Source organism: Macrobrachium rosenbergii, chromosome 10, assembly GCF_040412425.1.
Source record: "Macrobrachium rosenbergii isolate ZJJX-2024 chromosome 10, ASM4041242v1, whole genome shotgun sequence".
Classification (NCBI taxonomy): domain Eukaryota; kingdom Metazoa; phylum Arthropoda; class Malacostraca; order Decapoda; family Palaemonidae; genus Macrobrachium; species Macrobrachium rosenbergii.
In genome coordinates this window covers 65,862,207-65,890,205 of record NC_089750.1, presented here as the reverse complement: position 1 = coordinate 65,890,205, position 27,999 = coordinate 65,862,207, and the positions used below count along the sequence as shown (strand labels likewise).

Genomic DNA, 27,999 nt, shown 5'->3' with positions numbered 1-27,999 from the left:
GACATTGGTCCTTTGCACGCACATGCACGCATGCGCGCGCGCTCGTGAAGGGTAAAATTCTCTCCGTCGCTCTTATTCCACTTCGCTGTTGAGGCGAGCTGGGAAAGGACAAATATCTCTGAAGTGTCAATCTTAATCGATACAGCGGCATAACTATTTCGGTCATGCAGAGTTAGTAGCCTGGCACTAGCGCTACTAATCCGGTTTTAGCGGGAAAAAAGCCGGTTTGAAGCACTTCGCCTTTGTGTTATTATGGCAGTCATACCGCCTACTGGGGCAGGGGTGGGGGATTGGCATGTGACGAGTTATCATAGCAAAAAAACCTGTAAGTTTCTTGACGCAAAGTGAGGTGCTTAAAACGAACGAAAAACTTAACTCATTTACAAAAAGCTCAGATGCATTTTTATTCGCCAAAATTGTCATAATGCAAGATGAATTAATAAACAACGGAATTGATTTTCCATGCAACATATTTTCCTCAGTTCTTGCCTTCACTTGACATCGATTCCCGGAATCGTCAGATTTGCTGATTTACTGGAAAAGGATATCCGTATTCCATGAAATTACCCCTCTTTAGGTGTAAAGGTTGATTGATTGACTGATTTATTGATTTTAGATTAACGTGCCGAGCACCGGGGCAACTAAGGCCATTCAGCGCTGAAACGGAAATTGACAGTGAAAAACTTTGAAAGGTGTAACAGGAGGAAAACCTCGCAGTTGCACTGTGAATCAATTGTTAGGAGAGGGTGGACAGTAAGTTGGAAGAAAGAGAATATGAACGGAGGTACAGTAAAAGGAATGAAAGAGGTTGCGACTAGGGGCCGAAGGGACGCTGCAAAGAACCTTAAGTAATGTCTACATTGCACCGCATGAGGTGCACTGACAGCACTATCCCCCTACGGGGTTTAGGCGTAGAGGGGTTGTATCTACAACAAGCCAGTTACAACGCCAGTATATGTAACCTGAGTGGCCTCATGTAACAAAATAACATGGGACGATGAATAATGCAGAGGTCTTCGGAACTGAATAAAAGATGAAAGTGCCGATCGTTTTTGTGTGTACGTGTGTGTGTGTGTGTGTGTGTGTGACTCACTCAGACTTGGATGGTGTAGTGCAGGGCTTCCCAACCTTTTCGTTCTTTTGTACCCCTTGGCTACTTTTATAGATTCCTGTGTGCCCCTAAAAACTGAGGATGGAAAAGAAAAACAATGAAATTGATGTTGTGACATAATTTTATTATGAACCCTGTTTGCTTACTAAAATTAGGAAATAAAAAAAAGACACGACATTGTGCAATCTCAGTGCAGATCACATCATGTATTGCACAGTACTGGCTATTCTCTCAGATTCAATGTAACCCCTGAAGAGCACAAACATACCACTGAGGGTACATGTACCCAGGGTTGGGAACCCCTGGTGTAATGTATCGTAAACGCTATTAAGGTGAAAGTTCTACCAACAAACATCCTTCAAAAATGTCTAACGTATAAAGGACAGAACCTGTTTTACTGGTTACCACAACAACTGTCTTGCGGTATGATTGCACGTAGGGAGAACATTAACTTACATTTGTTACGTACTTAAAAGAAGGTCCTTTTAAGAAAGAATGGAAATAGCCTACCAGCTCAAGGCAAAAATAAACGAAACAAAATTAGTAGACGTTAATTGAACACTTTGTAGAGAAAAAGGCTCCAGGGAAAAGGTGTGTGTGAGGTCGCTGACCAAAACAAAGTAAGTATCAACTTCACTCCGTCACAAGGGATACATGAAACATTAAGAGTTTAAACATCCAATATCTAGTGTCAACAAGCAGCTTGACAATGGTACTAGTTGTAGTGGTATATAAGAGTAGTCTTGCAGGGTTATGGAATGGAATGGAATATAGAACTTAGGCCAAAGGCCAAGCGCTGGGACCTAGAGGTTATTCAGCGCTGAAAGGAAAATTGAGAGTAAAATGTTACAAAGGTGTAACAGGAGGAAAACCTCGCAGTTGCGCTCTGAGATAATCGTTAGGAGAGGATGGATAGCAAGATGGTAGAAAGATAATATGAATGAAGGTACAGTAAAAGGAATGAAAGGGGTTGCAGCTAGGGGCCGAAGGGACGCTGCAAAGAACCTTTAGTAATGCCTACAGCTCACCCCGTGAGGTGCACTGACGGCGCTATCCCCCTACGGGATCTTGCAGGGTTAAGCTCTGCTGTAAGTCAAAGCGAATTAAACGAACAGTGTTCTTCGGTCATCATGTACTTATAAAAACGATTCTGTATTAGTGCCATCAAGCTTAGCAGGTGACGTCATACTGACCTCAGGTTGAATTCATGTCACTCGTCTTCGGATTTATTTTTCAATACATTTTAATGAAACATGGGGTGCCAATGTCCTTACATTTGCATTCAAAACAATACGGCAGATGAAGAGTTTTTTTTTTCCAGAGCCCCCAATCGCACTGTGGGCCCCAAATCATCTATTGAATATTCCCCTATGCAGTCAGCGGTAAAGTTTCGACTAATTCAATCCTAATGCAATCGCGTTACGACACAAAGGACCTTGTGAAACGCTGCCACTCATGTCTTTCATGTTCTTGTGATTATTCCTAAAGCTTTAATCTCAAATCACGTCAATCTTCATACAACGACTTATGTCCGGGCAGCAACACAGGTCGTACTAGTCTAATGTATAATCTTAATTTCGTATGCAATTCCAATCTATTTGACAACCAGATCTCATTCAGCCAGTCCACTGTTTGATTTGCCTTTGTTAGTCTATCCACCAAATCCCAACCCAAGAGAACTTGCGCTGGATATCATTGCCCATCAATATTTGAAAGATTCGATCTCATTAATCCTAAATTCATCTAATGCCATTTCAACCCTTTGTACATAATCTGTCCTCACTGCTTGAGGTCTTTTTTATATTCACCTTTCTAGATGTATGATAAATGCTATCATGCAAGCTTTGTACATATGCCTAAGTACTCTAAGTTAGTCGAGTTTCTATATTTGCTCAAATCTAAGCTTTCTTGTCCATCTTCTACCTCTTTTTGTTATAAAATCCTTGAGAAGGGCAAACAGCAAAAGTGATATAACATTACCATAGAGCACCCCACTATTAACTGAGAGTTCATTTAACAAGAATGCATCAAAATTAACTGTGCATCTACTTCGTTCATAAACACTTTCAATTAGCTTTCCACTTTTAACGGGAATACCATACTGACGAAAGACCCTCCATAATACGGGTTTGTGGATGATGTAAATTGCCTTCAAGAAAAGTCATCACAAGGGGATGTTTAAATTCCATATATTATTGCACAATGATTTAGCAAAAATACTGATCTGGGCAAAGACCAGTGCTGGCTTTACAAAGCCAACTTAACCTAAACAAACTATGACCATCATATGAAAACATATTGGAATATAAACTGGAATGTAGAATTTAGTCTATAGGCCAAGCGCTGAGACCTATGAGGTCATTCAAAACTGAAAGGGAAATTGAGAGTAAAGAAGGTTTAAAACGTGTAAGGAGGAAGACATCACAGTTGCACTATGCAACAATTGTTAGGAGAGGGTAGAAAGTAAGGTGGAAGAAAGATAACGTGATCGGAAGTACAGTAAAAGGAATGCAAAGAGTTACAGCTTGGTGCTCACGGAACGCTCCAAAGAACCTTAAGTAATGCATACTGTGCACAGGGTTTGGAAATAAATAGACACGAAGAAAACTGATTATCGATGCTCAGTGCCAAACACGTTAAGTGCGCATTCGCATATCTGACGATTCACTCGCCACAGCAGGACACAGACAGCGTCCAAAACTTACGTGAAATTGAGGATTTTGCTCATGAGCTGAAAACTCTCTCCCATGATGCCCCCGATGATGATGTTACCGTTCTCCCCTTCGATGTTGTCGGTGAAAGGTTGCCACTGGAATGATAATGATTCTTTTTTAGTCTCTCTTGTTGATTTAAGTACAGTATTGGGAGAATTTCTTCTGCACAAATGAAAGTAAGGGAAAGAATAATTAGTGGTTATTAGAATGGGACATGTTTTCGAACTGTAACCTGGTGATCTTGGAATGAAAGAACTTTTATATGATTTTAACCCTGGATTTATCTCACCAAATAAAAAAAAAGTATATCACCATATAAAATCTAACTAAATTCGGTAAACATTACTTTGAAATTTGATAAATAAAAGAGGAGTGCTGAAGCGTCCTAAATTAATAGCTTTATACACATAAAACGTAAACAACTCTATCAGAGAAACAATATTCCTAAATCAGAACATTAAGTTTTCACCTTTCCAAAACTCCTATACTGGAAATGTCTCATTTATTATTGCAAGGCGACATAACATCCGTCCGCTTAAGTTATTTTTATCCGTGCGACCAATTCCTACTTGTTATTTTCTTTAACAAGGTGACCGGCTAAGAGAGACAAGCACGCTCGAGTAAAAAGGGAGAGAGAGAGAGAGAGAGAGAGAGAGAGAGAGAGAGAGAGAGAATGTGGGTAAATCCTTTGGCTGCTTTGCCTAATATTGTGCCATTGAATTGCTACGAATATCTTCTGAACAATGTTACATAAATCCAAATTATTAATAAAGCATTACGTAGTTATGTTACGGCTCATGAGATTTATGCTATACTGATTTAGTTCCCATATATATATATATATATATATATATATATATATATATATATATATATATATATATATATATATACCATATATACTATATATATATATATATATATATATATATATATATATATATATATATATATATATATATATGTATATATATATATATATATATATATATATATATATATATATATATATATATATATATATATATATATACCATATATATATGAGATATATATATATATATATATATATATATATATATATATATATATATATATATATATATATATATATATATATATAAATACGTATATAAGTAATCTGTTAATTGTATTGCACGCTTATCAAACACTATGACAACCATGAGTTAGATTAAAGCATAACATGGGACAGCCTACAATGACATTGTAGATCTTTTTTCAGCGTTTTCTAATATTAGAGGCAGTACACAAACCATGAATGAAGGAATAAAACCCTCTCAAGGGGGAGGCAGCCCGCTGGAACCTGGAAAACTGTTGCATTTCCAATATGGATTTTTCCAAGTCGACACGACACACCACACACTGTGTAAACAAAAGAAAGAAAAATCAAGGTCCTAGCGCACGGGCATTCGGGGGGGTGCGTTGCTTACAACGAAAATGTTTGCAGTGACTCACAGAAATAAGTTAGGCACTTTGAAAGTGTAGAAGTGCAGACGCGGATGGGTGAGAGTGCTTCATCATCTCCTTTAACTAACCAAGTTTTCTGGTCTGGCTTTATATACGACCTTACGGTTTTTTTAATATCTTCTTAAAGAAATTATCAAGCCACACCAGTGAATACCACCAGAGTCTGGGTATTGTTCGTAAGGCTTTCTGATTCCACCTGCTACCCAACGTTTGGCTTTCTGTTGGTGGGGTGGCATTTCCCTTCCTGGGGTCTGCAACGTCTGGGATCCTTCCATTTCAGAACATTCTTGGAAGATATCCTCTAAATCCTCTTATTTCAACAGAGGGTATTCTATCTCGCCTGTAATGTTAGCGCCACTAGATAGTTCGTACTACTTGTTTTTCTAAATGTCAGCAGCCAATTGTCGCATTGCACGACACCAGTCATCTCTCAGTCCATTTTCTGTAAAACAAGAGAAATCAAAGACCGAAACCTCCTGCAAGGCTGCGTAATTCACCCGGCTTCCGAAAGGTCCCCTATCCAGATCCGGATCTTTCCCAAAACCTAATCACTTGTTGCCAGAAGCCAGTTGCAAGATCCACTTTTGGTAAAATTTTCGTAAAAAATCACCCTCAACATCTTGCGTAATCCTGCTAAGAAATAAACTAATAAGCAAACAAGTGGGAAATACATTCTTGGCGAAGGTACATGTAGTTTTATCACTTGAGGTTTGAAGAGAGCTCAGAAATGACTCTTGTTAATCAGGCGATTACGTAAAAGAACCTTTGCTCACTTAGAGCCCATATTGTTTTGATAACCGTTAGGTAGCCTTCCGTTACGTTTACATTCCACTTGAATGTCAGGCGACTCAGAAGCCAAATTTAGTCCTTGACATTACCGGAAATGGCACGTTGAAAAAAAAGAACTATTGGTCTCGTTTCAGAGAAGACCGTTATCATATGCCAAGGCCGCCGAGGCGAGCAAATACAATTAGGTCGTTCCACCCAACTCGTTTCTGGATACAATTTCCTCTGGATTTCTCTAATAGATGCTACTTTTCCCCTGATTTCTATAGTCTTCCGTCTTCCTAAAAGCGAGTACTTGCCTATTTTTGGAGGTTGACAACGCCCCCCCCCCCAACTAATCTTCATCTGGTTTCCACCCGATCTGGGCTAGATAAGGATACTAAGTTGCCAAGTCAGCTTCTTTCAAGGACAGAAATCAGAGGCAATTGCAAGCCTCTAACAGATACTACTTTCACCCTGATTCCTATAATCTTCCGTCTTCCAAAAGGCGGTCTATCGTCTCCTCCGGAACTAAACTCTAACCTTCATTTCTTTTCCACCAGGCCTGGGCTACATCGGGGAACCAGGTTGCCCAATCAGCCCCCTTTAAAAGAAAGTAAGGCGAGAGATTCAAAGTCTCACATTTAGATTGTTTGAACTATTGACGTGTCGTGACTGAGGTCATATAAATAACTTGACCTTCAAAATAAATTGCGAGGCGACAGGGTCACAGTTCTGGCTTATTTAGAAAGTCGTTATTCACTTGTTTATGATTTTTTTCTGGTCAAGTGTAGGACGACTGGAAGGCGAATTAGATTCCCTTATTGAACTCAGGCTAATTCGCTGAAATGCGTTTTGGTTAAGAGCGTCTAATCCAAGCAGGTAAACTGATATATAGGAGAGGAAGTGGTTTAAGACGAGAGAGAGAGAGAGAGAGAGAGAGAGAGAGAGAGAGAGAGAGAGAGAGAGAGAGAGAGAGAGAGAGAATATAGGAGAGGAAGTGGTTCAAGACGAGAGAGAGAGAGAGAGAGAGAGAGAGAGGAAGTGGTTCAAGACGAGAGAGAGAGAGAGAGAGAGAGAGAGAGAGAGAGAGAGAGAGAGAGAGAGAGAATATAGGAGAGGAAGTGGTTCAAGACGAGAGAGAGAGAAAGTGGTTCAAGACGAGACGAGAGAGAGAGAGAGAGAGAGAGAGAGAGAGAGAGAGAGAGAGAGTTCAGAGAGAGAGAGAGGGGGCACGCAAAGTCGAAATTTTGAGTATTTATCATGCTACCGTTTTTAAAGATCGATTCAAAACTTAGAAAATAATAAAATTTCATTTTGGTCTTCTTTTCTTAGATCATCGGCTCAAATGATTAAATATTTCACGTCCTTCGGAGAATCTGGGTGAGTATGACGAGTATGAATAATGGAAGTCATACCGTTTCGTGGAAGCAATGACCGGGGAGAAATGAGTCGATTTTTATCTCGAGTACCTTCGCTATAGTTAATAATAATAATAATAATAATAATAATAATAATAATAATAATAATAATAATAATAATAATAATAATAACAATAATAATAATAATAACAATAATAATAATAATAACAACAATAATAATAATAATAATAATAATAATAATAATAATAATAATAATAATAATAATAATAATAATAATGTGAGTAATACAAATCCACAATTATTTAGTAAATATATTATTATGTAAAATAAACCAAAGACTTTCGAACACCTGACAGGTGTTCGAAAGTCTTTAGTTTATTTTACTTAGTAGTATATTTACTATATAATTGTGGATTTTTATTACTCATTGTTTTTCACGAAATTGTGAATCTATTAGCAATAATAATAATAAAATAATATTATTATTTCTATAGTCTTCCGTCTCCCTAAAGGCGAGTATTTGCCTATTTTTGGAGGTTGACAACGCCCCCCCCCAAACTAATCTTCATCTGGTTTCCACCAGGTCTGGGCTAGATAAGGATACCAGGTTGCCAAATCAGCTTCTTTCAAGGACAGAAATCTGAGAGGCAATTGCAAGCCTCTAACAGATGCTACTTTCACCCTGATTCCTATAATCTTCCGTCTTCCAAAAGGCGGTCTATCGTCTCCTCCGGAACTAAGCTCTAACCTTCATTTCTTTTCCACCAGGCCTGGGCTACATCAGGGTACCAGGTTGCCCAATCAGCCCCCTTTAAAAGAAAGTAAGTCGAGAGATTCAAAGTCTCACATTTAGATTGTTTGCACTATTGACGTGTCGTGACTGAGGTCATATAAATAACCTGACCTTCAAAATAAATTGCGAGGCGACAGGGTCACATTTCTGGCGTATTTAGAAAGTCGTTATTCACTTGTTTATAATTTTTTTCTGGTCAAGTGTAGGACGACTGGAAGGCGAATTAGACTCCCTTATTGAACTCAGACTAATTTGCTGAAATATGTTTTGGTTAAGAGCGTCTAATCCATGCAGGTAAACTGATATATAGGAGAGGAAGTGGTTTAAGACGAGAGAGAGAGAGAGAGAGAATACCTGTACAGGCGAGGAAGTGGTTTAAGACGGTAAAGAGAGAGAGAGAGAGAGAGAATATAGGAGAGGAAGTGGTTCAAGACGAGAGAGAGAGAGAGAGAGAGAGAGAGAGAGAGAGAGAGAGAGAGAGAGAGAGAGAGAGAGAGAGGAAGTGGTTCAAGACGAGAGAGAGAGAGAGAGAGAGAGAAAGTGGTTTAAGACGGTAAAGAGAGAGAGAGAGAGAATATAGGAGAGGAAGTGGTTTAAGACGAGAGAGAGAGAGAGAGAGAGAGAGAGAGAGAGAGAGAGAGAGAGAGAGAGAGAGAGAGAGAGAGAGAGAATACCTGTACAGGAGGAAGTGGTTTAAGAAGAGAGAGAGAGAGAGAGAGAGAGAGAGAGAGAGAGAGAGAGAGAGAGAGAGAGAGAATACCTGTACAGGCGAGGAAGTGGTTTAAGATTTAAAGAGAGAGAGAGAGAGAGAGAGAGAGAGAGAGAGAGAGAGAGAGAGAGAGAGAGAGAGAGAGAGAGAATATAGGAGAGGAAGTGGTTCAAGACGAGAGAGAGAAAGAGAGAGAGAGAGAGAGGAAGTGGTTTAAGACGAGAGAGAGAGAGAGAGAGAGAGAGAGAGAGAGAGAGAGAGAGAGAGAGAGAGAGAGAGAGGCACACAAAGTCGAAATTCTGAGTATTTATCATGCTACGGTTTTTAAAGATCTCCGATTCAAAACTTAGAAAATAATAAAATTTCATTTTGGATTTCTTTTCTTGGAGCATCGTTTCAAATGATCAAATATTTTATGTCCTTCGGAGAATCTGGGTGAGTATGACGAGTATGAATAATGGACATCACACCGTTTCGTGGAAGCAATGACCTGCGAGAAATGAATCGATTTTTATCTCGAGTACCTTCGCTATAGTTAATAATAATAATAATAATAATAATAATAATAATAATAATAATAATAATAATAATAATAATAATAATAATAATAATAATGTGAGTAATACAAATCCACAATTATATAGTAAATATATTATTATGTAAAATAAACCAAAGACTTTCGAACACCTGACAGGTGTTCGAAAGTCTTTAGTTTATTTTACATAGTAATATATTTACTATATAATTGTGGATTTTTATTACTCACTGTTTTTCACGAAATTGTGAATCTATTAGCAATAATAATAATAAAATAATATTATTATTTCTATAGTCTTCCGTCTCCCTAAAGGCGAGTACTTGCCTATTTTTGGAGGGTGACAACGGCCCCCCCAACTAATCTTCATCTCGTTTCCACCAGATCTGGGCTAGATAAGGATACCAAGTTGCCAAATCAGCTTCTTTCAAGGACAGAAATCTGAGAGGCAATTGCAAGCCTCTAACAGATGCTACTTTCACCCTGATTCCTATAATCTTCCGTCTTCCAAAAGGCGGTCTATCGTCTCCTCCGGAACTAAGCTCTAACCTTCATTTCTTTTCCACCAGGCCTGGGCTACATCGGGGTACCAGGTTGCCCAATCAGCCCCCTTTAAAAGAAAGTAAGTCGAGAGATTCAAAGTCTCACATTTAGATTGTTTGCACTATTGACGTGTCGTGACTGAGGTCATATAAATAACCTGACCTTCAAAATAAATTGCGAGGCGACAGGGTCACATTTCTGGCTTATTTAGAAAGTCGTTATTCACTTGTTTATGATTTTTTTCTGGTCAAGTGTAGGACGACTGGAAGGCGAATTAGATTACCTTATTGAACTCAGATTAATTCGCTGAAATGTGTTTTGGTTAAGAGCGTCTAATCCATGCAGGTAAACTGATATATAGGAGAGAAAGTGGTTTAAGACGAGAGAGAGAGAGAGAGAGAGAGAGAGAGAGAGAGAGAGAGAGAGAGAGAGAGAGAGAAAGTGGTTCAAGACGAAAGAGAGAGAGAGAGAGAAAGTGGTTTAAGACAGTAGAGAGAGAGAGAGAGAGAGAGAGAGAGAGAGAGAGAGAGAGAGAGAGAGAGAGAGAGACGCACGCAAAGTCGAAATTCTGAGTACTTTATCATGCTACAGTTTTTAAAGATCTCCGATTCAAAACTTCGAAAATAATAAAATTTCATTTTGGTTTTCTTTTCTTGGAGCATCGTTTCAAATGATCAAATATTTCATGTCCTTCGGAGAAGTTGGGTGAGTATGGCGAGTATGACTAATGAACATAACACCGTTTCGTGGAAGCAATGGCCGGGGAGAAATTGATTTTTACCTCGAGTACCTGTCGCTATAGTTAATAATAATAATAATAATAATAATAATAATAATAATAATAATAATAATAATAATAATAATAATAATAATGATAATAATGTCATCACTCCCTCTCTTACTATCACTACAGTTATTGATATAATTCTTACTCTTTTCAATGACCACTGAGTATTTTCAGCGAAAACAACTGACATTATCCAATAAAAAAGAGGAATGTGTCTTGAGAAAAAATCAGAAAGGAATATAAAGAATGTCACCAATAAAGGTAAAGAGAAATGAAGAGGAAAACTAATTTTAAAAATTGCCGAGAATGAAGAAGCCAACATATATTTTTTTCGAAAGACAAAGTTTTGGGTTGTTAAGTGATGGAAATTATTCACTCACGTCAGATTATACGTGATATCGTTAAACTCTCCGTCACACGAGTTGGGGAATAGCATAGCAAATTTTGAGATAAAAACTAAGTAAAGAGATCCATTAAATTTAGCAAAATAATTTGAATTAATATAATTGACATTACTATCCTTCCAAATATGTAAATGACTATAAAGAATAAATTGGAAACGATGACTTCATTATTATTATTATTATTATTATTATTATTATTATTATTATTATTATTATTATTATTATTATTATTATTATTAGAAGGAAGTAGGCTCTCTCTTAAACAAGTCTTGGGAAACAGGTTGGCTGCATCGTTTGAGTTAAATTTCATATCGAGTTTTCTTAATATTCCTCATAATTATTTCCTCTTCTACATTAAAACTGATCAACAACTGACCAATATTCATGCTTTGGTAAAGAGTAGTACGTTAGCAGCGTATTTACAAAAGTTTTTATTCTCTGAACAAGTGAAGGTGGTGAAATACGGAGGATAAACCCGTAGAGTTTAACAGCACGTTTCCGGTAAATGTATTACGGCAGGGGTTCCTAACCTAGGGTACATGTACCCCTAGTGGTACATTTGTGCTCTTCAGGAGGTACACTGGATCTGAGAGAATAGCCTGTATTGCGTAGTACATGATGTAATCTGCATTGAGACTGCACAATGTAGTGTCTTTTTTGTTTTTTATTTCCTCATTTTAGTAATCAAAGCTTTTACTTCAGTTATATCAAGAGGAGGGTGAATACCATTTGTTTTTCACTATTATGCAACTTCCCGCGGATTTAATCTGTACCCGTACCGGATCTGAAAAGATGCAGTCTACTCAAACAGATTTCATAATAAAATTATATCACAATATCCATTTCATTGTTTTTCTTTTTCATCTTCAATTTTTAGAGGTACACAGGAGTCTATAAAAATACCCAAGGGGTACAGAAAAACAAAAAGGTTGGGAACCCCTGGATTAAGGAGTCGTACTTGACAAATTCAGAAAGGATTGTGAATTTTTTTGTATAGAATGAATATAATTGTATACACATTTTTAAAGAATAAAGAGATTGAAGTAAAATTAACTCGAAAAGTAAGCACTAAATAAACGCGTTCCACCCCAGCGACTGGTCTACACGATCTAAGACTGTACACGATAACGTCAGCTAACCCGTCAGTAACGGTTTATAGCCATTGTCTAAGTATTCTTTAGACCTTGGCCGTTGTAGTCTGATAGATATTCTATAACGGATAATCCCTGTAGAGGATAAAGATCTAGAATGTTCCATGCACGGGGCGCCTCGCTAACAAATAATCGATAAAGAATGACTTCCGAACTTGACGAAATAGGAGTAGGAACCGCCAAAAGAAGTCCGTGCTTTTTATTAGCCCTTGGAGAAAATTGATCTCACGGGAACAAATGACACACTAGTTATGTTATCAACTAATATAGCAATACTGAAGATAAACATATCTCAAGACGACGTTATTAACAAGGATTTTTATTTACAAGAGCAAGCGTTTCTGTTCCTGCCTGATACAAGGTACAGTACAGTAGATTATAGTAGATGCAATCTACTGTGCCTTGTATCATTATCTCCCCTTTTCGTCTATCGGAAATTTCAATTCACAGTTACAATGACTGGACTGTGGTTCTTAGACTTTCGCGAATGCAGAAATGATGTTCAGTCTGAGTAATCTCTTTGACATTCAAGCAAGATGGCGACTTCAAGCACGGCTTTTGTATTCATATCTCCTGCTGTCCAAGGTAATGATATTTTTTTCACGCGATGTCTAAAAAATTGACCCCTATCAAAGTCATCCAGAAATGAAAGCTTTAGTAGTTAGAATATACAGTTATTCTTAGATGCGACATTCACCAAATGGGTCACGAGAGAGAGAGAGAGAGAGAGAGAGAAAGAGAGAGAGAGAGAGAGAGAGAGAGAGAGAGAGAGAGAGAGAGAGAGAGCAAGCAAACAGGTCACATTATTTTTTACTCACGCTCTCCGTCAAGCATTTGATATGCATTCCCGAAAGATCAGTTCTCCTGGAAGCAAAATTGGCATCCGGGAACTCGTACCACCCTCTTTTGGGGTGCAATTGTACAGTGTCCTTCGTCCCCGCAGCAGATTCTTCTTCTTCCGGGCCCGACGAGGAATCCTGCCAAAACCCGGCGACAGAATTACGCTGGGGGAAATTTGGACCGGGTTGGTAAGCTTCCCAGAGGTCAACATTTACCGGCTTCCCGTCCTCTGGTCGACTCCAGCTCGCCACAGTGAGCTGGAATTTGAAAGTAAGCGACGGATTCAATATTTTAAAAATGTTCCACTCGCTGCCCCCCTTCCCAGTAACTGGAATTGAACAATAAACATAAATAGCTCCCTGTTACTTCTTTCAAATGCATACCGTATTCTTTGGAAGCTCGAATTTCAAGTCAGTGCCCCTGTGGGCTTGTTTCATATGGATAGGGTTCATCTTCTGAACGTAATAAATCATGAATATATGAAATACGATTTGAGTGTATTTTGTATTTTAGGGCATATACAGTTTTCTGAAAAAGTCGAAATTTCTCGACCAAAGAACTAATTTTTTAGTTCAAAAACTTTAATAAAGACTGGAATCTATTTATCTATATTAAAGATTCTATTAGAGAAATAGAATTTTCTTCAAATTGACTGCTTACAACAAAGTAATTATGCAAAAATAAAGAAGTAAAACCGAAGCCTTACGAGATTATCCAATGGGAAGTAATAACTGCTTGTGAATATAGGTATCTCATCTCCACTTAATATGAGCCAGGGGTTCAATCTGGATGCATCCCCAATGGACCACTGAAACAAATGAAAAGGAAAGGTTTTATGGTCAGCTTTGTTGCATTATTGAATTTAACTTAGCAACTTCGACAATGTGTTAAATAAGCAACACCTGATTTTAATAATAAAGAAATTACCGTTGTTTTATGCAGTCTTCTAGATCACTCGAAAAACTGCTATCCAAACAGGACAATTTCTAATAATAAGAACCACAGCTGTGAAAAAAAAGTTACATTTTCACCATTCAAGGTTTCAAGGTATATTCTCCTTGGTCAATACAGAGGCATGGAGGTATATTTCCTTCCCTTTTTAAAGAGTTCCGAATTTTCTTGGGAAGAAAATAAAACTACAGACCTCAAAACGCCGTGGTTATTATTGGCACAAAGCAGTGAGCAGGCACAACCAAATACACCTTACTTTGAACTCACCCCAAATTCGCCCTCCATATCCAAAATATTTGCTATCGTTGTGATGAAAAGAGGCCTCTTGGTGACAGACACGGGAGGGAAGTCAGGCCGCAAGAACGAGTATTTCGTGAAGTCTCTGGCGTAGAAAGTTTGAAGGGGAAGAGACTTGGGATTGGGGTACTTTTTCTGGTACGACCGAACGATTAGGGTCGTGGCTTCCACTTCGCCCCGAAGCAGGCTACGAGCCACCTCCTGTAGCAGCTTTTGATCTTTGAGGAAGAAAGGAGGTTAAAAAAAGTTAAGTTTTAAATTAATTCATTAGTTAAAATTAAGTTAGCAGTCTGTTCTGGGCTGAGTCAAAAGTTCATGCCCAGCCTCTTATTCCCATTAGAACCTTACCACATTTACGCGCTACCTTTGCGTAAGGGTCCGTGCTAGCATAAGGGTGAGTCCAAACAACAGTAAAACATGTCATAAACACGTCGACAACTTATCGCACGTGTGTCACAAACAAATTAAATACAAGTCAATGACTTTTTGGTAGTCCTAACCTGTGCATCATACAAATGTCCACCACTTGCCAAAGATTCTTCTTTTCAACCTGTTTGTGAAACGCATGCCATAAGTTTCCGACGTGTTTATGACATGTTTCCTTAAACTAAACTGACCCCTTAAGCCCTATCAGGTTCTAAAATGTAGAAAGTCGTTGAATGTAGAAGTGTAGATGATGATGTACATGTAGGAACTAAAGGTAAGTATGAAATTGTAATACAAAATTCCAACCACTTTTGAACTTTTCGAAAACGAAAAGCTAAAAAGTATATTGTAAATGTGTCTTTTACCTAAAAATAGAGCTGTTGATCATGGCTAAAGGTAGGTAAGGGGTAAAGACAGACTTCAAGTGTAGATGTAACATTTCCAGTCTCTGACATTTTCATAAAGGAAAGGTTAAACCTACTGTAGGTGTGATGACCATGAAGAAAGATAGGTTCTATGGGTAGATGCGAGCAAAAGACTGATGTTAGAATATACAAAATTATATTGGATTTTAAAAGAAAAAGTCTGACTATGAAAGTATATAGTTTAGAGATACAAAAAATATCTAAGGCTTAGATATATGCGAGACAGGAGTTAGAGGTAAATTACACAAGAATGTTAAGGTTGAATGAAAATGTAAGAATGCCATTGCTTTTCGACTTTGTCAAGTATCATAAGTACATCCTAATGGTCTAAAATAAGCCTCCACCCGAACCATTTCAATTTGTGTTGACTCGTTTTGAGAATGATGGCAACTTGAAAAACTGCCCCAAGTAAAATTCTAATGTTTTCAAAGAAATGTTCAGCTATATAAAAATTAGTATCAGATAAATATAATTAGAATCTTAATGTAATTTTGCAAGTTAAATTAAAATCTGAACAAAGATAGAAGCTATGAAAATAATTTCACACAACAGACATTCTCGATAGACATGGAAAAAAAATCTGATGAAACCAATTCAGACCAAGAGGACTACGAGATTTCTAATAAGTGGATGCTTTAACGCAATGAAAAAACAGAGAGAGAGAGAGAGAGAGAGAGAGAGAGAGAGAGAGAGAGAGAGAGAGAGAGAGAGCGAGCGCCACTGCTGTAGCATAGTACTGCTGCTATAAGTGACAGGCAAGAAATGACTGCTCATTACTGATTAACACATCTTTAGTAAAAGCGCATGAGAAAGCTTCAGTGATTTAGCGTACTACTACTACTACTACTACTACTACTACTACGAGAGAGAGAGAGAGAGAGAGAGAGAGAGAGAGAGAGAGAGAGAGAGAGAGAGAGAGAAACTTCCCAGTTCGTACCTTTCTGGTGGATGACGACGAAGAGTTCGTTGTACTGGTAAAAATGTGCGAAATCCACCAGGAAATCAACCACTCGAGGATACTGCTTCTCGGAGACCCCGACACAGAGGCATTGTCCCGCGACAGTCACAATTAAAACGACTGTCGCTACCAGTTTGTGCATCCAGTCCACCATCGGAGGTGCCCTGTCAGTCAAAGATAGAATACAGCATCTCCTTAATGAAGGATAATGAAGACTATTTGAATAGAATAGAATAGAATATAGGATTTAGCGATGGGACCTATGAGGTCATTCAGGGCTGAAATGGAAATTGACAGCAAAAAGGTTTGAAAGGTGCAACAGGAGGAACACCTTGCAGTTGCACTATGATTAAATTGTTAGGTGGGGGTGGAAAGGAAGATGGAAGAAAGAGAATATGAACGGAGGTACAGTAAAAGGAATGAAGACCAAAAAAGTGTTGCTTTCATGCCTTTAAAGTTTCACATTCCTATCTTAATCTCTCTATTTATTAGTCCTCATATTTATTTACTTTTAATTTTTTTATTTTGAATTATTTACTCATCAAATTTAGGCTTTCAAGCCAAGTTATGGGTCACTTCCGGCCATTCAGTGCTCAAGACAGTAAAAAGAGAGTTGGGGTGGTTGGACAGCAAAATAAAGAGATCCACGTAATAAAGGAGATGAAGTACAAGAATATAATGTGGAACTAGAATAACCCACAGTTGCGCTAAGAAGTAACAAGCAGAGAGATTGTACAGCAAAGCTGAAGAAAGTCAGAGAGATTGGAGGTAAGTAAATGGCTAAAAAGTAGTTGCAGCTAGGGGCCAAAGTGATTATTTAATTTTAACTGGAAATAAACACACAGGTACATTACCTGCAACGCCCACAGTGGGCGTCTCTCATCTTAGATGATAATTATTAGCTAAGCCTCATCTCGGAGTGTTGGTTTGCAGGAAGCAGAGACGCAGTATGGGACCATCTGACATTTCGAACTTGAGAGCCTATTGTGATTGGCAGTGAGTCACAATGATGCACGAAAAGCCGCAAACAACGCGAGATATAGTAATTCAAAGCAATGGCTTCTTATGAGTGATTAATCGACTTGAGTGGCGTCACTCTGGAAAGGATTAGATTTTCGAGTGATGAGGCAGTTCCCGTCTCTGTTGATTGGACAGATTTCAGGAGTCCACACCAGGCAATCATTCCTTTGAATAACTCGCAGCTCTTGCGATCTACTTTTGGGCAGGTACCTGTACTGTCACAAGGCTGGCTTAATTTAAACTAAACCTGCCACCAGCCGCTGATACGACTGATTTTCCTGGAGTGAAATAAATAAATAAATAAATAAATAAATAAATAAATAAATAAATAAATAAATAAATAAATAAGTAAATAAATATGTAATGTATGACCAAGAGCCACTGACATTGTAAATCACGCTGAGCAAGTGTCATTCCTCAGAATAGTAACATGACCACTGATATCTTGAGCCTAACATTAAAAATTTTGGTCATTCTAGACAATGGTTAACAAATAAGGGTCGGTGAAGTCACAAGTTCAACATCCCTAAGGTCATTAAAACTGCAAACCAAAGAGACCGCGGGGTCATAAGACTGGCTCCTGATTTGTAAGGCGGAAATTATGATGGAGAGTGAGATCACAATTGACTGAAAAAAACGCTGGTCTATATAATAAGACTGATAAAAAGGTTTAGGGGGTCATGAATTCATTAACAAGAGGATCTGTGTAGGTCATAAGTCTTATAGCAAGAGGGATTGTGTGGGTCATAATTTTGACAACAAAAAGATCAATAAAGGACATCATTTTGATAAAAAGAGGGTCAGCGGAGGTCATAAGTTTAATATGAAGAGGATCAGTGTAAGTCATACTCAGACTTCTTGCAATTATTCATTCATCTCAATTTTAGTTGTAGTAAAACAACGAAGGTATCGAGTTTAGGAGACTGAATCTGAGAAAATGGAATGGAATGGAATATAGAGTTTAGGCCAAAGGCCAAGCACTGGGACCTATGAGGTCATTCAGCGCTGGAAAGGAAATTGAGAGTAAGTAGGTTTGAAAGGTGTAACAGGAGGAAGACCTCGCTGTTGCACTGTGTAATAATTGTTAGGAGAGGGTAGAGGTACAGTAAAAGGAACGAAAGGGGTTGCTGCTAGGGGTCGAAGGGACGCTGCAAAGAACCTTTAGTAATGCCTACAGTGCATCCCGTGGGGTGCACTGACGGCACTACCACCCTACGGGGGAATCTGAGAAAATGAATCGATTTATAAGATCAATACAGCGTCAATGAGATTGTAAGACATCATAATTTTAGCTGTAATATGGCGACAGAGATATCGAGGTGTTGCGTTTTTAAGGCTGATTATAAGAAAATAAATCGACTTATAAGCTCAATACAATGTCAATGAGACTGTAAGACTCTCCAAAAGGGGTCTCCCAGGTCGTAAGATCGATTATAGCTTCGTACATACCTATAATAACGGCCCAACACTTCAAATTGCAGGTTTTCATGGCACCAGCTGCTTACGAGAGAGAGAGAGAGAGAGAGAGAGAGAGAGAGAGAGAGAGAGAGAGAGAGAGAGAGAGAGAGAGACTTGATTAAGCAATTATGACCATAACAGTCTTTCATTAGACGAAAACTTGTATCAGGGTTCTCGTGTTTCGCACATAGACACGGCTATTTAAAGATGGCTGAAAAATACTCTATAGGGAGAGAGAGAGAGATACATGCATTAGTTTCAATTTTTTCCTTCAGTATTCTATTTGAAATAGGCCTACAATTGTGTAATTAAGGCTGTAAAGTTGTAGATGTGTGGAGATTTGTGGAAGTGACAGCTCAGGAGAGGCCTGTGTGGTCGAACGTCACAAAGGCTCTTGCGTTGCAATGATGATGATGCCACTGGTGATAGAATTCTGTTTGGCTCGAGTCTAAAAATAGATAAAAATGCGAGTTTAGGGACCACTTGCAAAGCGAAACGGCGGCGTGACACGCACACGGACTTGAATGTGCACACCAATGGAATCTGAAGTTGGGCTCTCTGAAGGATTGTTGTGCCAACTCTACTTTATGGGAGAGAGGCGTGGATGTTGTAAAATAATGGCCAAAAGTGTGGGCGCTGAAGAGATTAGATTTTTTTTACATAATACATGAGGAGTGAAAAGGTTTATAGGGCGATACATGTTACAAAACGACGCATTAAATTAAAATGTTAGACCACGTAGTCTGGGGTGGTCTGGTCCCATGTGGGGAATAGAAAACGTCAAGTTGATGCACAGGGTTTATAATTTTCGGGCTTAAATCAATTTCAAGCGTTGCTACAAGATGAAGTTTAACGTTCAGGAAACATGAGAAACGTTGCGCAATGTGAAGTTCAATCGCGCAGTGCGCACATAACGGGGCTGGGGTTGGGGGGGGAGAAGAGGAGGGAGGATTGAACAGGGGTCGATAAGCTGCGGATGCGCCTTCTACGTAGATGAACAAAGATGGTGATGCTTAAGAAGTTTTCTGTGTCATTTAATGGATGATACATTAACTTGCTCTCTCTTTCCTCTGGAGCGACCAGTTATTAGGAAAATCAAACTAACGGATTTTTGGTAATACACACACACACACAAACACACACACACACACACACACACATATATATATATATATATATATATATAAATATATATATATATATATATATAATATTATATATGCAACTTTACCGCGAGAAAAATTATACACTGGTTGTAAATACTGAGCGGTTTGACTATTTGGTTTCCAACTGTCTATATGTACGTTTGTACTGACCCTTTAGCATAAATTTTGAAAATTTCTCCCATTATGTGTCACTCCTCCGAAAATGTCTCAGTTATAAAGGTGAAAACGGTTCTGACTGATACCCAGCGTTTCATTTTCCCTGTGATAAAGTTGCATACATGAATCACGTGTCAGTGTGATTATAAATTATATATATACATATATATATATATATATATATATATATATATATATATATATATATATATATATATCGCGTGTAGCTGTGCTAAATAAATTACGTGCAAATGCATGTATGGCTTCTAAAGTTATCATGAACATACTTTCGTTAGATTTTAATTTATTTTATGGCAAGAGACATAGACAGAAATGCTCGTCATTTGTAATGACATTTTAAGAATCCTTTGTGGCACCACACGAGACGAAAATACTCTGCTCTAGATTTATATGAAATCAAAGACCAAATCAAGATATCTGACGTCACTCAAAAACATCAAATTCAGGATTTTATGTCAGTTCTGCAACAGAAAAATAGGACATCACTAAAAACGCACTGGATTGGATGGCATAATTGCAGCCAGAAATCTCGAAAGGAACTGAGCACCATACATAAGTAACTGATCGCGCTTCAGATTAGACACTAGCCAAGGATGAGTCAGTCAACTTTCCGTTCAAGAATTAAACAATACTCCTTATTTTAATCAATTTCAAAGAACGACAATTGTTCTCCTGGTAGTTTTCATCAAATTGATAACACCGTTTCTAAACAACACTGAGGGGAACGAAGTCTTTATGTAAAAATAAGCTGTCAAAACTAGCACTGTCTAACCGCCAACTTACATCCAATTCTTTAAGACTTTTCTACAGACACAAGCACACACTTTTACGTCAAGCACGCACGAGGCCAAGCAAGCAACTGGCTCCAGCTCCCAGCTCGGACTTATTCGATGATCTATACCGACGGAGGAGAGGCACTTCACTGCACATGTGCGCGCCTTGAATACGAGAATAATTCAGCGTGATTGATTTGGACCCCACAATACGGCAAGGAAGAATAAGACAATGGGGCATGATGAGGTAATTGGTAATAACGCCTGTCATGTAAGCAACGTTCAGTGAATAACGCCGATCATGTTGGCAACATCAAATGAATAACGCCGGTCATGTAAGCAACATCAAATGAATAACGGTGGTCAAGTGGGAAATATTAACTGAATAATGCCGATCATGTAGGCAACATTAAATAAATAACGCCGGTCATGTAAGCAACATTAAATAAATAACGCCGGTCATGAAAGCAACATTAAATGAATAACGCTGGTCTTGTAAGCAAAATTAAATGAATAACACCGGTCATGTAGTCAACATTAAATGAATAACGCCGGTCATGTAGGCAACAGTAAACGAATAATGCCAGTCGTGTAGGCAACATTAAATGAATAAAGCCAATCATGTAGGCATCAAAAGAGTAATGCCGGTCAACATTAAATGAATAACACCAGTCATATAGGCAACATTAAATGAATAACTCTTGTCATGTAGGCACTAGTATATGAATAATGCTGGTCACGAAGGCAACATTAAATGAATAACGCCAGTCATGTAGGCAACATTAAACGAATAATTCCAGTCTTGTAGGTAACATTTAATAAATAATGCAGGTCATGTAAGCAACATTAAATGAATAATGCCGGTCATGTGGGCAACATTAAATGAATAACGCCGGTCAGGCAACATTAAATGAATAATGCCAGTCAGGCAACATTAAATGAATAACGCCGGTCATGTAGGCAACATTAAACGAATAATGCCAGTATTGTAGGCAACATTAAATGAATAATGCCAGTCATGTAGGCATCTAAAGAATAATGCCGGTCATGTAGGCATCAAATGAATAACTCTAGTCATATAGGCAACATTAAATGAATAACTTTTCATGTAGGCAACATTTTATGAATAGCGCCGGTCATGTAGGCAACATTAATCAAATAACGCCGGTCATGTAGGCAACATAAAACGAATAATAGTGGTCTTGTAAGCAACATTAAATGAATAATGCCAATCATGTAGGCAACATTAAATGAATAATGCCAGTCATGTAGGCAACATTAAATGAATAACACTAGTCATGTAGGCAACATTAACTGAATAACGCCGGTCATGTAGGCAACATTAAACGAATAATAGTAGTCTTGTAGGCAACATTAAATGAGTAATGCAGGTCATGTAGGCAACATTAAATGAATAATGCGTCATAAAATATGAAATAAATAACGCCGGTCAAGTAGGCAAATTAAATGAACAATGCTGGTCAAGTAGGAAAATCAAATGAATAACGCCGGTCATGTAGGCAGCATTAAACGAATAATGCCGGTCAAGTAGGCAACATTAAATGAACAACGGTGGTCAAGTATGGAAAATCAAATGAATAACGCCGGTCATGTAGGCAGCATTAAATGAATAATGCCGGTCATGTAAGCAACATTAAATAAATAACGGCTGTCCGGTAGGCAACATCAAATGAATAACGCCGGTCACGTAGGCAAAATTAAATAAAGTACCTGCGTGCGCAATGTTTACGGTTTTATTATACATTAAATTTAATATTTCATAATTCTGCACGTGGGAGACACTGCGTGTTTGTTTTTACTGTTGCTGTACGGACACGTTTTACTGGTTGTTGACAGACAGGTGTAAATTCCAGAATAGGAATGCAGGTTGATTTGTCGGTGAAATGTCGCCTTGATACAGGAAAAGAAATGTTGGGCAATCGGACTAATGATTTAGTTCACTGCTGATCTCAACACCAAAAGGTGATTTGGATAGAGCTTACTGCAAGCACTCTTTTTAGTCATATCGTTATTTGAATCTCTATACAACGCTGCATTCTGTTCAGTAGAAGGTTTCTTTTCAAGTTTATGGCCTTGTAGGATAGTTCCCACGATTTTCTGCGCATTTTGAATCAATTTGCTAAAAAATGGGTTTATAATGTTGTGCGTAACTCTTTTAAATGATGCTTATCGTTCCTAGGGTTAGGACTTGACGATGCTTATCGTTCCTAGGGTTAGGACTTGACGATACTTATCGTCTCTATGGTTAGGCTTGACGATACTCACCGTCCCTGTGTTAGGACTTGGCGATACTTATCGTCCCTAGTGTTTGCACTTGACGGTACTTGTCCTTAATGTTAAGACTTAACGATACTTATAGTTCCTAGGATTAGAACTTGACGTTACTTATCGTCCCTAGAGTTGGGACTTGATGATACTTATCGTCCCTAGAGTTAAGACTTACGATACTTATCCTTCTTACGGTTAGGACTTCCCGTCATCCAGCCTGGAGGCAGCCTCTCCCACCATCCCGGGAACGGTACTTAACGTTCTTGGGGGTAACTGGAGAAATATTCTTGGGGATATTATCAGCCATTCCTTCGTCCTTGACAACGTAATTTTCCTTTACCCTTCCGTTGTCTTCTGTTCTACAAATCTCAGTCCTATTGCAGATCACTCAGCGCGCACATCATTATTTTTCTGCTGTACCTGCTGACCCTTACTTCAAGTGGCTGGTTGTTTTAGATAAAACTGGCTTATGCCTACGAGGTCCCCTACCCTCAGGCGTTCCATAATAGTGGTAAGGCATGAAAGGGGGTAGGAAAGTTGGTGTGGCTCTCTGAACCAGTATGGCATTCAGGGGGCAACATGTGGTCAGTAGCTTTCACGCTAACGACGGTATTATGATTAAAGTGCAGATGATTAAATCTTGGCTTGATGCGACTAATTTAGGCCCCAAACAACTAGTAAAATGCATCCCAGGACTGTTTTGGAACTGGTTGACTTAATCTTTACGAGCACTTCAAGAAGAGATGTACTACAAGACAGTCATTTTCTGTACAGCACTGTTGTCCTATTCCCACGTTCATATTAAAGAATGATATAAATGACCAGGTGAATCGTTCACGATAATGCCACTATCTAAATATCGCTACAACAGTTGAACCAGCGAGAGTTCTGTTTAAAAAAAATAATGACATTTCGAAGGTTCTTAATTTCACGAATAATGATCTGTGCAAAAATGAATAGTAAATGCACAACGGGAATTTCTTTCAACAGCAACAAAACACTCGTATTTAACTCCTTCCGATGTAGTAAGCAAGCCAAAATTAAGCCAATTTTGTCTACAAATATGAATTTTCTCAAACCTGAGTGGACAATGCTAAAGAAACCTGTCGCCTTGATTTACAGCCCTGTTCTGTTGGGTCTTCGTCACACGAGCGTTCTAAGTGGGCTCACAAATTATTTACGAATATGGGTACGTGCGTGAGTCTGCTGCACTAATTGCCTGTCATGTTCTCTTATACGAGTACGTGCGTGAGCTGATTGCACTAATTGCCTGTCATGTACTCTTATGTTCCGTTTTTTTCTAACGTTGGCATGCATCGCCGAAATTGGGCATAACTGGAAACAACGCCGGAGTCGAGTTTTCTGTACAGCGTATAATCAAGGCCACCGAAAATAGATCTATGTTTCGGTGGTCTCGGTATAATGCTGTATGAACCGCAGCCCATGAATCTTTAACCACGGCCCAGTGGTGGCATGTCCTAGATAATTGCCAGATGCACGATTATGGCTAACTGTAACCTTAAATAAAATAAAAACTACTGAGGCTTGGGGGCTGCAATTTGGTATGTTTGATGACTGGAGGGTGGATGATCAACATAGCAATTTGCAACCCGCTAGCCTCAGTAGTTTTTTAAGATCCGGGGGCGGACAGAAAAAGTGCGGACGGACAGACAAAGCCGGCACACTAGTTTTCTTTTCAGAAAACTAAAATCTTGAAAGAGAATAAACATTGTGTAGCCGCTGACATTCCAGCACAATTCCTTTTTATCATAAAGGAACTAAATTTCTTATTTCATTACTGTTTTCATTTTCCATTTTGCACAATGAAATAATATCGGGCACACCACTTCCTCGCCTCCCCAAAGAAGTAATAATAATTAGAAGAAATACGTGATTTTTGGAACAAAAGAATGTAAAAGAAAAGTATGGCCTAGTTATTATCATTTTAAGGGCTAACTTCTCGTTTTGTACTAAATCATTTTCTAATAAAAGATTAAAAATAAGATACCTCCCCTTGTTAATCTCAGTTCATTATGCAGTCATTACGGATTTTTCTTCAGATGTCACAAATGTGTTGAATGGCGAAATTCTTCCGCTATATTCCAACTCAAGCTTGTACGTTCATACTTTTAAGCTATCGACAGCCTATCATACATTATTGTACATAAATGATTCCCTGTCAGGTAGGTCAACATGTTCACTGCACTTGTCTTCCTACGGCCATCAAAAATGAAAATAGTATCACTAACCACTTCTAAAATATCCGAAAACCTCTCTGAAGAAACAGTCCAGTCACTAATTTCGCCAACAACTTCCCTTCTGCTCCAGCCATTTCTGAATTCACTGACTCCTGACTTTTCTCTATTATCTAATGATTCTAACACTGACATTAATTAGTTTGGACGACTTTCTTGTAAAGAAAGATTGGTAATCCAAACCCAATTCTGCTTGCGGAACCAAGATCTGGTCTGAGTTGAAGTTATTTCCACGATTTTGTTACTCTGCTACCGAATGCTGCACTCAAAGGTCGGAGAGAACACAAACCAGCAGCTATTTACACCTTCAATTAATAGAAACATTCCACCCAGAGTAAGAATGGAGAATACGAATATATCTGCTACTAATTGCTGCACTCAAAGGTCGTAGAGAACACAAACCAGCAGCTGTTTGCTCCTTCCATGAAAAGTAACGTTAAACCCAGTGTAGGAATGGAAAATACAATGTACAGTACGTTTAAGTGGGGATTGGAAGTTTGATGTTTGACTTCCTGTTCACCTCAGACATATTTTGAAGGATACAGAATAAGGGTTATGTATAATGTGTTTGGTTTGATATCGCTTCTAGAACGAGCCACTGACGAAGGGCGAAAATGTACTCAACTGGGAAAACTGGTCGTCGTTACCAAATGACCCAATTATTTCCTCGAGTGATTTCCGCCATCTCGCCCAGCTTGACGTTTTAGATCAATTTTTTTTTTTACTTTTATTGAGAAAATTTACATAGTTTTTGCACATAGTGGGTACATTTTAGAGTGCTCTTATGCATTGCAAATATATATATCCTCTGTAATACAGCTCTGTACATGTAAAAACTAGGGTCAGCATTTAATATTCTTAACAATTCAACTGCCTAATATAATGTGGAGAAAGTTTCGAACAAAACCTTTGTCCAAATTTTTGTGGACGTATCCAAAAATTTTAGGCGTGATTACAATGTTCTAGTCATAATAACGCTTCTCCGACCCACATTTCTCAAGAGTTCGTTTCCATTTAGAGAGAGAGAGAGAGAGAAAAAAATTTTTATTGCACAATACATGCAACAAAATCACAAAATAATACTCCACCTACAAACCTAGGAACTTGAGTTTAATCTTTTCGGTATCTGATACTGTTCACCGATAATATCCTAAGCTCAATCCACGCGATATGTCACTGGCTGACACTTGACATTCTAAAAGGTTAAGTTTACAAAGTGTTGGACAAAGGACTACGAAAATGGATCATATCTTTCCAGCTCAAGCAGTCGATACGTTGAATTATGATTCTGTCAGGTACGTTTTTAAAATTTATGCCTAGACTTTCGTAAAAAAAAAATGTTCTTAATTGTTAGGAAGCTGAGCTTTAAGTCCAAAGGACTGACAATTATTGAATTGCAGGATTAATAGCAAATGGTCTCCGGTTGAAATGAGGGGGGGGCGGGGTGCTGGGATGAGGGAGGATATTGCCGTCAGTGACGTCACCTGGTGCACCGTAGAAGGAATTACTAAAAGATTCTTGCAGCGTTACTTCGGCCTCTAGCTGCACCCACATTCTAGCCTTTTACTTTACCTCCATTTCCCCTTCCTTTCTTCAAACTTGCTCTCCAACCTTTCAACCCATTACTTCTCAGTGCAACCGTTGAGTTTTCTCCCAGTTTCTCCTTTAAACCATTGTACTTCATCTACTTTAATTTCTGGCTCTTTCTCCCTTGTCGTCCAACCACTCCAAATTCCTCTTTTCGGTGTCTTAAACGCTGAATGGCTGAGGCTGCCCTAGTACTAGGGTTGGCAGCCTAAATTATACAAAATCAATTCAAAACAGCGAAGTGACTAAAATAAGACTGGAACATTAAAAAAAAGCCGCCCTTATTTAAGTTAAATACAAAAGTATTAGAAAACTGACGTGAAAAATTTGAATGCTGTTCAGTTGTTTTTACATATTAACCAGTATAACCTCAGCTGCAACCTCTTTCACTCCTTTTACTATACCTCCGTTCATATTCTCTTCTTCCATCTGGCTTTCCACCCTCTCTAACAATTGTTACATAGTGCAGCTGCGAGGTTTTCCCCCCTGTTACATCTTTCAGACCTTCTTAATGCCGATTTCCTTTTTTCAGCTCTGAATGACCTCACAGGTCCCAACGCTTGTCCTTTGGGCTTAAATTCTATATTCCAATTCCCATATAACCTCTGCAGTGATGGAAGTTTGGGAAACAAGCTCTTTTACCTAACACTGAGGAGTTGACAACTTACGCTTTTGTGGCGGAGCCACGTAGGGAGGTAGTGCCGTCAGTGCACCTCATGCGGTGCACTGTAGGCATTACTTAAGGTTCTTTGCAGCATGCCTTCGGCCCCTAGCTGCAATTCGTTCCTTTTGCAGTACCTCCTTTTCTTTTATTAGAGAAAATATACAATATTTTACATTTTTAATAGTATTACAACCAGAATTTAATCAAAGTTAACTTCACTTTACCAAAAACAAATATAATTTTATCGTACCATTTGTGCTGACAAATATTTTATCATGTACATTTTACAAATAATCTATGTATTTCAATGTTAATATTTTTCTGTAGTTAC

The 27,999-nt window shown here is 38.4% G+C and overlaps 1 protein-coding gene across 2 annotated transcripts in view; it reads right to left on the bottom strand.

Annotated features, from left to right (window-relative positions):
* The window catches only part of LOC136842739 (glutamate receptor ionotropic, kainate 2-like), a 58,112-nt gene that overhangs the window by 19,853 nt on the left and 10,260 nt on the right, over positions 1-27,999 (bottom strand). For both annotated transcript variants that reach the window (XM_067110477.1, XM_067110478.1), the window contains exons 2-7: positions 17,134-17,577; positions 16,259-16,443; positions 14,441-14,688; positions 13,929-14,030; positions 13,201-13,479; positions 3,817-3,920 (exon numbers count right to left, since the gene is read on the bottom strand). In XM_067110477.1, coding sequence (XP_066966578.1) covers positions 3,817-3,920; positions 13,201-13,479; positions 13,929-14,030; positions 14,441-14,688; positions 16,259-16,443; positions 17,134-17,162 — 947 coding nt within the window. In that variant the 5' untranslated portion in view covers positions 17,163-17,577. The remainder of the gene's footprint in view (positions 1-3,816; positions 3,921-13,200; positions 13,480-13,928; positions 14,031-14,440; positions 14,689-16,258; positions 16,444-17,133; positions 17,578-27,999) is intronic.